A 14,742-nucleotide genomic window follows, 5' to 3' on the forward strand; every position below is an offset into this window, starting at 1 on the left:
AATGAATACCTAGTATAAAGCAAGAAGTGTTTATTTAACAAATAAGATATCAATGGTAAAAGAAATACATTTATACATTATTACCTATATCATTGACAAATTTATTAGAAGTACCCTATTAAAAGTATTTGGAATGTAGTTTGCCCATTCAAATATATTAAAGCATAAGTGGGAAAATAGCTTTACGCGTTTTGGGATATTGAGGAAATTCTTTCTTGTATGCTCTATGTTTTCCTAATGCCCACATAGTCATTTGGTAAGCACCAGCCAAGGTAAATAGTCCAGCTATGTATTAATATGAAAATATAGTAACTTATTGGATGTAATATATTCATATATAATTATAATAAATAGCTTGAATAATATTATTATAGTAAGAGTACCTGGAAGACATGAAGTCATAATGGTAAAACCAATCCAACTGCCAATTTCATATGTATAATTTGGACAGGAGACAAAATTAAATAGTACTGTCCATGGATTTCCTGTAGCTATAGGAATCTTTCTAATTGTAGTTCCTGGTGGCCTAAGGTTTCTTAATGCTTTATGAATGAAAAAGTTACCCAGTTCGCAGAAAGCAAACATGGCTAAACCGATATAAAAATTTACACGAGTTGATGGTGTATACAATGGGTGATTGATATGATATGCCACATACATTGCAAATAACCAATAATACGAACAATTTTTGAAGAGATTACGTAAAGGCATAGTAGCATGACTAAAACGATGTATAAATAATGTTTCTAATAAACGCTTGGCATAGTGTATGGTCCAGCAAACAGCAGCAACGCTAAAATAAGATATCGTTTCTAATATTTTGTTAATGTACTATGATATTAGATCATAATATATATAACCTATAAAACTTTTGTCTGTATCTTTATCATATGTAATACTTACTTAACTACATAATGTACTTTTGTATTTTCAATATCACCATAGAATAACCAAGGACGTTGATATAACCAAAGGTATACTATTAGAGGTCCTGCATATTCCACTAAAAACACAGTTTTCCATCCAATTTGTGGACCCAAGTCTTTGTAATATAGTTTAGCACCAAGTCGCAAAGATAAAGATTTTACAGTTTCTGAATCTGCTAGAGCTTTTCCTTTTGCATCTAATCTTAAACTTTGTCTTTGTACATAAGGTGCCTTCTTTAGTTCATATAATTGTTGTTTAATGGCAGCTATCGTAGTGTTTGGATTTACCTTTAAATATAATACAGGACATATTATTCTCTCAACCTCTTTTATATTCAAGATTTTATGTGGCAATATATCCAATAGTATTTCTTTATTATTATTACTACTTACTATAGACGCATACTCACGCACGCATAATACGTTATTATTTTTATAAAAAATTGACATAACAGATATATATGTAATAGTGTGATATATTAATAAATTAAAACAATTCTCTCTATTGGATTATAATTATTTAGTTTAGTAACAAAAGACTGATTTGCTAAATCATTTTGTTTGTAAAAATTTAGAATTTGTTTTTTTAACTTACACTTATAGTAGTAATAGATTTCGATGATTTGGCGGTTACAATTTCTAGCTGGAAAAGAATTTACAAATAAATGTTCACATTGATATTTGGAAAATTTTAGAAAATGTAGAATACCTCCATTTCTTTAATTCGGTAAAATTATATGTTCCGTCAACTATACTCTTTCCTCTGGAACGATCACGTTCGACTGACGAGCTTCACTCTATAACACTCTTGTTTAATATCGTGGCGCTGTTTGACCATTATTAGTATATGTGATTTACGACATATTTTTTAATTATCATGTAACATCTTGATCTCTGTGAAATTCTTTTCGATGTCTTTTTTAAGAGATATTTTGTAGATCATTAAAATGAAGAAAATGGTTTAGAGGTTGTTTTTATTATTAATTTATATATTATATAAATATATTTATTGCAGAATATATTATTATTAATTATTGTTATCTCTGAAATCTAAGATTATTTCGAGGAGTACAAATTAGAGAGTTGTTTGATAAATTGTCATTTTTCGCTAGAAAAATTGCATTTGTAAGTCTTAGAATTACTGAAAGAAGAATTTCTTTCTAATTTATACGAATATTCGCAGGAAGGACCTTTGACTTCTGTAAATGACTCGACTTGCGTAAATAAAGTGAAATCGCATAAATTTTAATTCGATAAATATTCAAGGTGAACAGGTTGTATCATTACTTTTATAATACGACACAACTATGTATTATACATTAATAAAAATTGATATTTTTTTTTTTAGGAGCATTGACTAATGTAATTTTCAATTGTACATTGCTTTTACTAGAATAATTTCAGTATAGATATCTTCTTATTTTTGTACGACAATATCACAGTCTTTATTATCAAGTATTTACTTGAACTCAACCTAATTTCGAGTCGGTAAAAAATGCTGCTTCATTATTAAGTGTTCACAATTCTTTTCATTTATTTTTTTATAGATAAATAAAATCTAAAAGAATATTATTATTATTATATTATTATAATAGTAATGGATTATTTGTATTAAAATATTTTTCATGTTTGCTTTGTTTCTACTTTTTACGTTTATTAATTTAAATTTGCGAATTAAATGCAAAGTGAAAAGAAAAGAAAAGAAAAGAAAAGATAATATGTAAAAACTAGTATGTGGTTTAAAAATCTATAATATATCAAAGATTGCGACTGATCATTCAATGCAACATTCATTTTGACGAAAACATATTAATTTTCATTTCACCAGACACGCGAATGGTGGTATGGCTTGAATATTTCTACCTGGAGATTTTATCGATCGAAGTAATTTTCTTATTATGCAAAATTTTATGCGTACTGTAATGAAATTGTAAACTTTTTTGCAACGGAGGTTGCTATATGAAATATGAGATGACTATTTTTCTTTTCTTTTCCAATATTGAAACTTATTACATCGATAAGGCAGAGTTCGGAATTATCAACCGTAGATGTTTTACCGATAATAGCATCGATAATATAGGGATAAAAGGATAACACTGAATAAATCTATTACTTATACTTACGTAGGATTCGTATATATGTATATTCTTTTATTATTCATACACATATATGAAATAAATAATATTCGGATTATAATTAAATTAAATTCATACTGGAAGTATAATACGAGTCTATTCTGAAAGAAAGCTTACAAAAGAGAATCGTTGAATCTTTTGATTGTTCATCGATCTTCAATTGAAATAACTTAAATCACTCCAGTAGCCTTTCTATATTGTCCAAAATGTTCTAAGTATTGTTGTATCGTATCCATCGGTTGATAAATATCATTCATTCGATTCTGCAAGAAAACAAGTGTCATTTTCATATGTATATTACTTTATCAATAAAAAAAAAAAATTCAAAAAGATTAATACATTCCTTTTAGATAGTTTAAAGAGAAAAGAAGTCATGATATATACTTGCAAGTATTGAGGAGCTTGATTCGATACAGCGGAACCAAGAAATCCTTGCAGGAACTCTCGCAGAAGCTCCCATGCACTTCCCGGAATGACACAGGGCCTGTACTCAACCTACGTGAAGCAAGGAAAAACCGTTAGTATGTATAGATATATGTTAGTAGATATACATACACAACGTGTACTCTCAATGATGTGACACGTAATTGAAAACTTGGGAAGACCGGCAGAACCGTGTCTCGTATAAGGCTATGACATGCATTACGTTATACCGTCTGTATATAATTTAATCAAATTGAATTGACTGAGTCACGTCATATCGCGATAAATTGAAAGGACCGGTCATAATTTAAGAATCATGAACATTGCTGATTAAGTCGGTATTAACGATCGCGTACGAATATACAATCTGATTTTTTAAAAGTAAAAAATTACTCAACGGGAATACTGGCAAAAAATTTATTTCGCTTAATATATATGGATATATGTGGGTTGCTAACAACGACGAGGAAAAATGAAGAACAAAAACCGAAGGAAGAAAGAAAGCAAAATCCATGAAGCGTAGACACGAAATACAAGCTAATGAGTTAGCTCGATGATGGAACGTTAACGATTAAATAGTGCATCGCATCGGGTCGCTTCTTCTAAAAGTCGCTAAAAAGCGTACGTTCTATCTCTCTTCTTCCAAGTTCATAGCTCGCTTCGATAACTCGTCCTCGAGCACTGTTTCGTGGGTACATTGAAAATAGAGAGAAAGGGAAGTAAGTTCGTTCGTCGCTCGTTCGGTCGATGGAAATACCAAGTGGAAAGTACGTTATTGCGCCCTTTTCTCTTCATTTTTTATCCTTTCTCTCTTTCTTCTTTTTCTCTGTCCCCCGAGAAAAGAGAGTCGAAGAAAGAAAGCTAGGGACGCGGAAGGTGAAAGCCTGCAGAATCGGGGGAGGCAAAGACGGAGACTAGAGGGACTTTTTTTCAATTGAAATTAATGGAAGAATGGTGGTTTATCGTAACGAATTCGACGTCATGGAATTGTGTAAACGGCGTAGTTAACGATACGAATGGGACGTGAGGGGATATTTAAAACTAAAGAGTTATCGATAAATATGTATATACATATTTATAGAGGAGGGAACTTAAGTTTCGTCGTACAATAGGAATATCCAAATACATATGTATACATACGTACGTACGAGTTTATACTTAGGTACGAAGAAACGTACGAGTTTATACGAACGAAAGAACGTTTCCATTGTAGGAGCGTACCGAAAGTTTTGTCGCGGAGAGTAGTCCGATTCTACATGGACGAGCAAAATCGACAAAAGAAACGAGGAATGCTGAGAAAAGTATTCTAGGGATTCGATATCGAGAAGGAATTCGGACGGTGCTTGGAACGTAGCAGATAAATAAAGGATACGTTCGATATCGAATGGATCAAATTCTTTTTCATTATCATCTTCGAAAGCACACAAAAGAAAAGTAAATATATCGATCGGTTAACTCAAAGAGGCATTGCTGCTCGAACGTAAAAAGTAATCGGAGTTAGGGTGTCGCTAGTAGGGTGAGACGACTTACCGCTATACATACATATATATATATATATATATATATATATATATATATATATATATACGTATATCGATAGATGTGTTTCGTAAAACCACTCTATACTTATACAGATTGATCACGATGACAATGCCAAACGACAAATTGTAATGACATTTCGCGATATCCGGATATGTAGCTCGTACGTTAGCAGCGCATGCGTATGGTTACGAAAGGATTTTTCGTACATTTGCGCGCTGTCCTGCATCGAAATTGCATTGGCGAGAAATATGCGGAAAACGAAAGAGATTATCGCGTTTCTCTTCGAACGATATATCTATATAGGAATATTTTTTTTTTCCAAATCGGCTTTGCGTTTATATTTACATATTATTCCGAATAAGTACGCAATTGATGAATATTAATGCTTGAATAATACGCTAATGCAATTAATGACGGGATACCAATCATAATTATCTCCGGTAGGAATCGTCGTAAAGCGCACATTTCGTGGTTTTACGATCGAATGAATCGGGCCTGAACGCATACATCTACATACACGAGTATAATCTGCGCTTGTAATTTGTGTGCATCGCAAAGCTCTCTGTCCGTACCGTTTTCACCCTTCTCTCTCCCTCTTTGCGAGATACTGTCAATCGATAACACGAAGTAGTCACGTGATTGGCAAGGACCCCGGAAGTAGCGAAGTCGCGACTTCGAAAATCTTCCAGCCTAATCGCGATTTAATTACCTACCGCCTACCGTTAGAATATTAAATCGGTTTTCCTTTATCGTGGAAGATTCGGTTCAACTAATGAACTCTTCGTTCCCTTCCTCCCTACTCCCCCCCTCTCTCTTTCGTTCTTTCGGAAAAGCACAACGGCTGCCAAATTAATAATTTAATCGGCCACTTCGTCGAAAGTTCAGAAAACTTTGGAAAATTCCTTCGCGTTTAAAGACTCGCTGTTTCTAAAAGAGAGAGCGATTAGAACAGGAACAGCTGTGGCCAGTCTCACGTGCGATCGCTCGAAAGAAATAATTCACGGGACGTGGAGGAACTCGAGATAGATAGGAAGTAAGTAATCGGAGAAGATATTAAAAGAAGAAGAAGGAGAAGAAGAAGAAGTTCTTTTTGTAACTCACTTCGACGAGGATACCCTTGAAATTCTGGCTCATCGTGACGCTGCCGAGTTTGACGCAAAAGTCCCCAATTTCAAAGCGTGGGCCCTTCGATTCGATTTTGGTTTGTTTTTTGCTGGTATAAATGCTCGTCATCTTCATCATCAGAAGATCGAAGAGACCATCTGCGATCAATGGTACTATCTTATTGCCAGACTCGAGAAGGGCGAAAACAGAGGCTGGTTGTTCCGAGTTGTGTAGTACGTGAACGGTTCTTTGAACACCTGTAAACGCGAAGAATAAATATTTAAGTTCTTCGTCTTTCATGTTTCTAATATAAAATATAAATCGATTGACTCTAAGGAGGTCGGAGAAACGTTTTAATCATTTCTTTACGTAGCTTCGTTAAAAGTTGCAACATTCTGCGATAGGATGGAAACAGCCGAGACACTGTAAATACCGAATAGATTCTTTGCCGTTAACACTGTGGAAGATCGGACGCGGAAATGCATATTGAAATGCAGTCGAAGTTACACGATGCTACTGGTTCGTTTAACGTGTATCACGTTGCTCGTATCGGCACGAATTCAGGCGCATATGTAGTACATCAAGAAGGGAACTTAAACTCGAATCTAACTTAAACTTTGAACTTGCCGTCGAAGTTGCATCCTGTTTGTACGTCGTCGACTAGCGTGCGCGAATCCATAGAAGCGAAAACTACCGAGATCGTTTATTTGCGATTGGAAATGGGTTTCTGCTCTCTCTCTCTCTCTCTCTCTCTCTCTGTTTTCTTTCGCGCGAAGCGGCACGAATAGATTTTCAAAAGTATCGTAAAAGCGTGCGAAATGAAATACGTAAATCGTGTATGCTCGGACGGTTGAAATTTTCTTTATGAGCGCGCGATGGAAATGCCGCGAGCATATTTTTATTGAGAATTATTTGGATAAAAAACGTCGACGTACATCTGCTGCATATTGTGATTTCGCTGGTCGCGTATGTATGTTCCAAAACGTATTGGAATTAAATCATCGTACTGGATTTAATTATTAGGTGGTATCGAGGAATGATAATCGATGCGCTTTTTTACAGCTAGATATATACCATCACTTTGGTACGATGAAACGATTAAAATTTCTATTTTCGTTTCTTTTCTTTCTCTTGTTTTTAATATCTTTTTCGTAGGTAAAATCAATATCGAAAGACTCGATGGGCGAATAATCGAGCATTATGTTAATCCAGGAAGAAATATGCACATCGGACCGATTGAAGTACACGGAACTCGTTTGGATCCAGATATATCATCTACTCCATGCACGTATCTACGCGTATAGATCAAATCGGGATGTTGTTGATGTGTATCGCGAAAGGTTTAACGCGCAATTCCCCGAAACATATGACGTGCGAAATTCTCTGAATATTCATAATTCGCTGGCTATTTTACCTCTCTCGCTCGCTCTCTCTCTCTCTCTCTCTCTCTCTTCCCCTCTCCCTCCCTCTCACCCCCCTTTCAATCTCTATCTCTCTTACTCTGTACTTCGTCCACATAATAGCGGCGGGCTTATACAGTTTCCGCTCTGACCGATGCAGCATGAATTATTTACGCGTCGCTGTTATAACCGGCTGTCCTCGCGGCCACGTCGAACGACAAAATTTCTTAATTGCGGCTCGCGTCGCGTGCGCGTACGCAGTAATTTTCGATCGCTCGGTAGTATTATTTATCGCTCATCGACAAGTTTAATAATTAACTTTTCATAATTATAGATTAATCCGACTGCGGCGTACATGAAGGTGGACGAGAAACGAGTAGTGCATCGCAAGTAGTTCGAAACTAATTGCAATTGGTGATAAATCGGGGAAATTGGATTCTCCGACGCGGACCGATTGCATCTTGTTCGCTCGCTGGTTCGCAGGAGCTCGATAAAAAAGTATATTCCAGGGGTAAATCGTGATTTTTGATAAGCGAAATAACGAGATTATCGGTCGGCAGAATGTCTACAAAAAGTTCTTTCGCGACGTCAGAGAAAAATAATTAAAAGAGTGCGAGAGAAGCGTCGTCGATTCGTCGTCGACGAAAAAAGCAGTATATTTCTATATCTTCTTTAACGCTATAAGAGGCTGTAAGAGGTTGGTAAGCATTTGCGCACGCAATTCGCTCGCTTTGACCCGTTTTCGCGTGTTTGCTCCACAGAAAACAATGAGGCTACATAAGCTCTTTCCCTGGATGATTAACGAAGGGCCTGATTATTAACTCCGACCCTCTTTCATCTTTCATCTCTCGCAACTCCTTCTCCCCTCCTCGAAGGATGGACAAGGCACGGACGAAGCACGGACGAGGCGAGGCGGCTTTCCCGGGCCGATCTGGAGTAGACACACCAGCGGTTTACACCAACGATCGTACGGCCCTGTGACGCGCCGCATGCCGCATACCGCATTGTCTGCATCGCACGTATGCGCCGTTCTATGTTACACGGATGCGCTCTCGTGCGGAGGCCGGCGCAAACGCTGCGAAAGCACCAGAATCTATCTCGCGCGTCTCACTTTCGAGAGGGAGGTCACCGAGCAATTATACATTAGAGGCGCATCGAGTCGAAATAAATAACATTGTGGTTCACCTCTAATTTCGTCTAGAATCGTTTCGGTTGCACCTTGTTCGCTCGTTTGTCCGCTCGTTTGTTCGCTCGTTAGGCAGCTTGCTTTTCGAGTTTGCGCGACTTACACGGATATCCCGGGAAAATTCGAATTCGTTCGAATCGATGGAATCGGTTTTGTCCAATCACATCATTGCAATTCGTATAGAAATATTATTTGACTTAATCTTTTTCTTATAGTCTTCGACACAGTTACATAAGCTCTCTTTAAAAGAACCTTCCAAGGTAACGTGCGTTAGCCGTTTTTCCCGGGCAAATTTGAACTCGTTCGTAAGTCCACCTGATGAAACAGTGTCACTATTAAAAACGCATATTGTCTTTCCGTTACTCCATCGAACCGTATTTCTCCATCGATATAAAAGAGAAGATGTCCGATGGTCGTGATCGATGTACGGTCGATTTTCCTTTTTTCTATCTCTCGTTTTCATTTATTGCGAATGGACGCAATGCTCGATAGACGCAATATTCTCCTTTTATTCCGACGTCGCGTGTCCACGCTTCGGCCCATTAATTACGACTCGCCCCCGACGGCGACACCGACGCGTCGAGATTGCACCTGTTTTTGTCCGATGAGAGGTATATTCACAGAGTCCGACGCAATTTCGTTTCGTGCCACACTCGCGTATCACCGCGTAGAACAACTGCTGGTATAGTTCTGCCGAGAGAAATATCATTAATGAAGCGTTAGCGTACCATAAATCGACCGTAATTTTCATTCTCTACGTGCTTCGAATAAATTAAGCGGATTTCGATTTCTCTATTCGCTGATCTAACTCGGAGAATATTGAATAACGAACGAGAGACGTTGAGAGGAACACTGAGAAATTTCTAAACGAAAGAGCCCTATTCTTTCTCTCTTTCTCTCCAGATGAAAACGTCTTTCGAAGAAGAAGAAAAAGAAGAAGAATAAAAAGGTCTTCTCTCAATTCTCGAAAAGTATTTCGCCTTCGCTGTCTCCTTTTCCTTTCTTTCTTACCCAACTGACGTTTCTATCGACGTGCAGCGGTAATAACTTCAGTTTCCGATGATGACGGCCGATCGATCAAAGTGTCGTCTCTTGTATTCGTTCGATTTCCGGACCGAAGAACAATCGTGGCGTGCAAACGCGACCTTACGTATCTACGGCCTTTCCATGTTAATTTCAATTTCATAGGAATACGCGAACGATCGATAACGGAACGAAATGTAAAATTGAATCTCGCCATTGAAAAAATAATAACGTTACGCGACAGCTTGTCGAGCTTATTTAATATTTTCGTTTCTACATTGTAAGACTTCGAATCATCTGTCAGAGAAATCAAGAGGCATACTTGGAAGATTCAAAGACCTTCCTCGTTAGGGGCTTCTTAACGTGGCATTGTTCTACACACGATGTTGATTCGACCCCTTTTTATTATCCTCGTGTCGCTCCAGAAATGAATATGAGGCATGCATGCGATGCATTTTAATCGTTATAAAAGAACATTTTTTCTTTTATTATCCCTCTTTTTTGTTGTTGTTCTTCTTCTTTTTCTATTCTTTTAACTAACGCGAAACTCCATTAAAGTTAACGATGGTTACAACGTCAGAAATCGATAATGAATCGATCAATGGCCGCGCGAGATAATGGTTTAGTGAACATATCATAATAGAATAAGGTCGAAAAAGAGAGTTCCGACGGTGCTATTCGATCGCTTTCCTATTCGACGAGATTTGCGATCGCTTTATTAAAAGTACCAGCTGTTGCCAGTCCACGAAGGCTATCTTCGTCGCGAAAGTTTATAAACTCGGTATCTCGTATTCTTTAAGAAGAAAAATATGCGGGTAAGGGTAGACGTTTGATCGGACGAATAACGATGACTTTTCGACAAATTATTATGGGATATTAAGGGGTGCAGTCGGATCGTCGTGCTCGCTTATTCAAGACCGTCCCGAGTAATCGACCGTCTTCTTTTATAGTCGGAACGTGCCAAACGGTTCTCCATAATCGTGACAAATTGAAATTTGATATACATGCGATCGATCGAGAAAGAATACGACGAGCGAAGAGAGTACGAGGCGAATCCTCGATTCGTTTCCCCATCGAATCGATGATCTTTGAGAGAGAAAAAGAAGAGAAAAAAAAATAATGTGTTTGCGAGAAGTCGCGATAGTTATCCTTATATGTTACGTTTCTCCCATCTCCCAGTCGACCATGACACTTCGGCCAACTTCGACAATCGTCAGATTCTATTGTATGTGGTCGGACCCCTGCTATTTGAAAACTTGCCCCAATCACGATGAGAAGGATCTGGCGGGAGACCCAACGTTGGGTTGGTCCTTATTGTCAAGCAATTTATTTCCCATTCAGGTAACGATTGAGGCGAACGGAGAGAGAGGGGGGCGGAGAGAGGGGGAGAGAGAGAGAGAGAGAGAGAGAAATTAAAAATCAGAGTGTGCTCAAGTCACAGCATCCCTCACGGAACCGACTTTTACCGGGGTAAAATTTCATCTCTATCAAAGGTTAACCACAGAAACCGGACGTATTCTTGCTTAATCTCACTCCCCGAACGATCATGCCGGTAATTATTGAGGAGTTCAAATCGTCCTTTAGCAATGATCAAATTCTATCGACAAAATTGGTGCAGCTAGAAAATTTGATGTTTCTTCTTTTACATATAAGAAAACAATGACGGTGAAGGCTCTATCTAATCCTACGAAGAAAAAAAGAAAGAAAGAAAAAAAATACTTCACGTAGTACGTAATTCATGCAACTAACCTACGTTAAGGGTAGAACTTTAGGTCACGATTCGTGTAACACTTTTTCTCTTTCTCTCTCTCCCTCTTTTATTGTTGGCAGCTGGAAGAGAGAGAGAGAGAGAGAGAGAGAGAGAGAGAGAGAGAGAGAGAGAGAGAGAGAGAGATGCGTGGACGCATATACAGCTTTGGCAGGTGTGTATGCGCGCGCGCGCCCACTAAGAAGGAACAGGAGAGAGAAAGAGGGAGGGAGATAGAGACAGAGTTCGAAGGACAGAAGGAACAGAGGGTTAGAGACACGCGCGCGAGCGCTCTCCAAACGATCCATCTAATATATTTCCCTCTTCGTCTCGCTCGTAGAGACGCGAGAGAGACAGATATATAGATAGATAGACAGAAAGAGAGAGAGATCCGTAGGGAGGACGGGACAGAGCTTTGCGCAGGGGGTTTTCGTGCGCGATGCCACCAGCCAACCGACGCTAGTATCTAGGGGGGTTGTTCTCTCCCTCTCAGTTGGCCGCGATTCAGCGACGGGTCTATGCGTCCCGATCGCAACGGTTAGACGGAGCCGGCGAGAGATAACGCGAAGATTCTAAAGGGAAACTTTCTCTCTTTTTCTTTTTTTTCCCCCGTTTTCATTATTTATCTCTTTTGCTCGCCCTGACTCCGTTCTTAGGATTTCCTTCATTTTTTTTTTATGTTTTAAAGAAAGATAAAAAGAGAGAAAGAAAGAGAAAGAGAGGGGGAGACGTTTACTGTCATCGCACCGATATCAGGGATTCGTTTAGTGTCGAGGATGCTTTCGAAGGAGAAAAGAGAAAAGTTTCGTGAAAAGAATAATACATTCTTTTCAATTATTTTCTTGTTATTCGGAGGACAGAAGAAACGTCAGAGTTTTTGATTTTCTTTCGTAGAACGTTTATGTTTTAATGCCGAAACCGGCAAAGCTATTTTAACGAGTATCCGATGCGAAAATGTTAATCCTATTGCGCTTGAAAGGAAGAGAATATTAAAACGATGCAGCGAAGAGACTGTCGGCAGGAGATTTGTGAGAATTCGAGGCTTGCTGATTTGGAGAAAATGGAATAAAGCGCGAGGTGGATGCCCGGGAAAGGAAGTGTCTTTTCGAAAGATAAAAATTCGAAGGAATAATTATTAGAGAGTATCTGCGACTCCGTTACGACCGTTTAAACGAATTTCGTCGAGTTCGATTCGAGTCGGTGAGATTTTGAAAGAAAATTGAAACTTACACGCGGATTATGAACTTCTGGAAGGTCAAACTTCATGAATCTTACAGGAAGAATATTTCCATGAAAGATTCGATTTGTCGAAGTTGCGGTGCTCGATAGGGAGACGGGTCATCGCTTTGAAGTTTCATCGAATTTGGCACGGTCTCTCGAATGCGTAAGAACGCGCATGGACGAAGGGAAACGAGTGGACAGGTTTTTAAAGCAAGGAAGAAGTAGAAGAAAGGGAAGGAGGAAGGTTAAGAGGAAAGTAAGCAGGAACGAAAGGAAGAGTTTAAGTTCCGAGCGTCTTTTTGACGACTGCTCTTCCTCGGTAAGGACTAGAAGAGTGTTTCTGATTTCATCTGTAAATTGGACGTAGAAGAGGAGGGCGTGTAAAAAGATAAGATACTCGCAGAAGATGAAACGAAAGTAAAACTAGGCGCGTAAATCCGAGCGTTGATCGATCCGTCTCGCGTTTCGGACGCCTTCCTTCGATGCTTGTTTACATTGAAAGCGCGGTTTTCTTGCCCGAGGCCGTAGATATGTACCTATTTACGCATATACGCAGCAAGATTGCAATTAATGTCAGCAGAGCTCTCGTCTCGTCGTCTTTATGCATTCCAGAAAGCTAGGCTATCTCTTTCCAAGTAGAGAAGCCAATCCACGTCGCGAAACGTACATTATTTGCGTGACAATAAAAAGACAGAAAAAGACTTTGGATCTATATTTTTTTTTTTCGATGCCATTACCATTCGATTTCTACATCGTTACGTACACGTACACTTTTTCAACGTCGCAGTGCGATATAATCATCGATTGAATCGCTTAAGAATGATCGATGGAAACGAGAATACGTTTAGCGTATTAAGATCGAGGATTACGTGGGACCATCATTTTTCCAATAAGACTCGTCGTGTTTGATTAGAATCTATGGGTGTCCTCGCTCGCGAGAAAAGGAAAAGAAGAAGGAAAATTCATTTAGCTAAGTCACAACTTTTCAGATTTCAAGGAGCGATCTTGTTGCTTCGCGAATGGAAAAACGAGCGATGCCTTCGATTCGAATGCATTAAAGCATGATGGATTGAGGTATCGAGAAGATGATTACAGAATAAATCGAAGATCAAATAAAATGTAAGTAGAGTGAGAGAGGGGGATGTAATCAAGGAGAATCGTGATGTGGAACCGTGAATGTAAGCGTGGACGTTATTATTATTTAATCGAGAAAATATCGGAAGCACAAACAAAACGATATTTACAAAAGAAAAGAAGCTCTTATCTCTCCCTTTGATATCCATTATCGGTGAACGCCGCGTCTCGGGAGTTTTTGTTTTTTTTTTATACTCGTCAGTGTCAACGTCGCTTCGTAACTTGAACACGTAGGAACTCGCCGATCGACAGAATTTATTTCGAGCGATTTAACACTAGTAGGAAAGGTTATTAACCGAGATGGAAAAGTCAGGAGTATTAGGAAAAAGTGCGAAGAGTACGTCTGCGTCCCAGAGTCACCTTTTCCCGGCTCTACAACTCCCGGCACCTCCTCGTTTCACGTTCCACGGTCGATCGATAAATTTAATCTGCACTCGAGTAGACTATCCCCCTCTCTCATTCTCTATTTGCATCACGCGCGTCCGCAAATCTTCGTTTCGCTATCCTTCGTTTTCATGCGAAGACAATTGCCACGATTAAAATGCTTCAATTCTTGGTTCGGACGTTCGTTTGAACTGTCTTTAACGTCCTCGCTCGGGAATTATCTTCCCTATCCCATTCGTTAATTTGATCGGAGGGATGCTAGAGAAAATTTGAGATCGTCCTGGGCGATCAAAAGCGTTTTATCTAATTTGCTTCTATCTAAAAAAAGAAAAAAAAAAAAAAACGTAAAAGAAAGATGCGAGATTTCACTCGGAAAATGGAAGCGTATGCGTTAACGTTCGTACGGGAGATCGTGTCTCTCGAAACGTTCCCTTTAATGGGGTCACATGTGAAATCGTACGGATAGATGCAAAAGGAAGAACAATAATGCTTGGTAATTCTCACGTCGGAAAGGATG

At 38.6% G+C, this 14,742-nt stretch overlaps 3 protein-coding genes across 9 annotated transcripts in view; 1 reads left to right on the forward strand and 2 right to left on the reverse strand.

Annotated features, from left to right (window-relative positions):
* Positions 1 to 15: 15 nt before the first annotated feature.
* Positions 16 to 1,780, reverse strand: LOC122636487 (very-long-chain enoyl-CoA reductase). Its single transcript, XM_043827740.1, has 5 exons — positions 1,636 to 1,780; positions 1,522 to 1,569; positions 904 to 1,214; positions 384 to 793; positions 16 to 285 (listed from the first exon to the last, which is right to left on the reverse strand). Exons 1-5 carry the CDS (start codon positions 1,639 to 1,641, stop codon positions 158 to 160), a joined length of 903 nt encoding a protein of 300 aa, XP_043683675.1. The 5' UTR covers positions 1,642 to 1,780; the 3' UTR covers positions 16 to 157.
* A 1,270-nt stretch (positions 1,781 to 3,050) lies between these two features.
* The window catches only part of LOC122636488 (mediator of RNA polymerase II transcription subunit 20), an 89,237-nt gene continuing 77,545 nt past the window's right edge, over positions 3,051 to 14,742 (reverse strand). For all 3 annotated transcript variants that reach the window (XM_043827743.1, XM_043827741.1, XM_043827742.1), the window contains exons 3-5: positions 6,128 to 6,387; positions 3,446 to 3,556; positions 3,051 to 3,324 (exon numbers count right to left, since the gene is read on the reverse strand). In XM_043827743.1, coding sequence (XP_043683678.1) covers positions 3,232 to 3,324; positions 3,446 to 3,556; positions 6,128 to 6,387 — 464 coding nt within the window. In that variant the 3' untranslated portion in view covers positions 3,051 to 3,231. The remainder of the gene's footprint in view (positions 3,325 to 3,445; positions 3,557 to 6,127; positions 6,388 to 14,742) is intronic.
* LOC122636484 (facilitated trehalose transporter Tret1-2 homolog) overlaps positions 12,423 to 14,742 on the forward strand; it is a 51,707-nt gene continuing 49,387 nt past the window's right edge. For 3 of the 5 annotated variants that reach the window (XM_043827730.1, XM_043827729.1, XM_043827725.1), the window contains exon 1: positions 12,423 to 13,826. The gene's annotated coding sequence lies outside the window, so the exon portion shown is untranslated. The remainder of the gene's footprint in view (positions 13,827 to 14,742) is intronic. The other 2 variants (XM_043827726.1, XM_043827728.1) reach the window with 2 other exon arrangements.

Source organism: Vespula pensylvanica, chromosome 22 (genome assembly GCF_014466175.1).
Source record: "Vespula pensylvanica isolate Volc-1 chromosome 22, ASM1446617v1, whole genome shotgun sequence".
Taxonomy (NCBI): domain Eukaryota; kingdom Metazoa; phylum Arthropoda; class Insecta; order Hymenoptera; family Vespidae; genus Vespula; species Vespula pensylvanica.

Excerpts from the sequence above, each read along its gene's own strand:
- LOC122636487 (XM_043827740.1), bottom strand. Across the intron at positions 1,215-1,521 it reads AATCTATTACTACTATAAGT|GTAAATCCAAACACTACGAT; the intron begins GTAAGTTAAAAA and ends TTATATTTAAAG. Across the intron at positions 286-383 it reads TATGACTTCATGTCTTCCAG|CTGGACTATTTACCTTGGCT; the intron begins GTACTCTTACTA and ends ATTAATACATAG.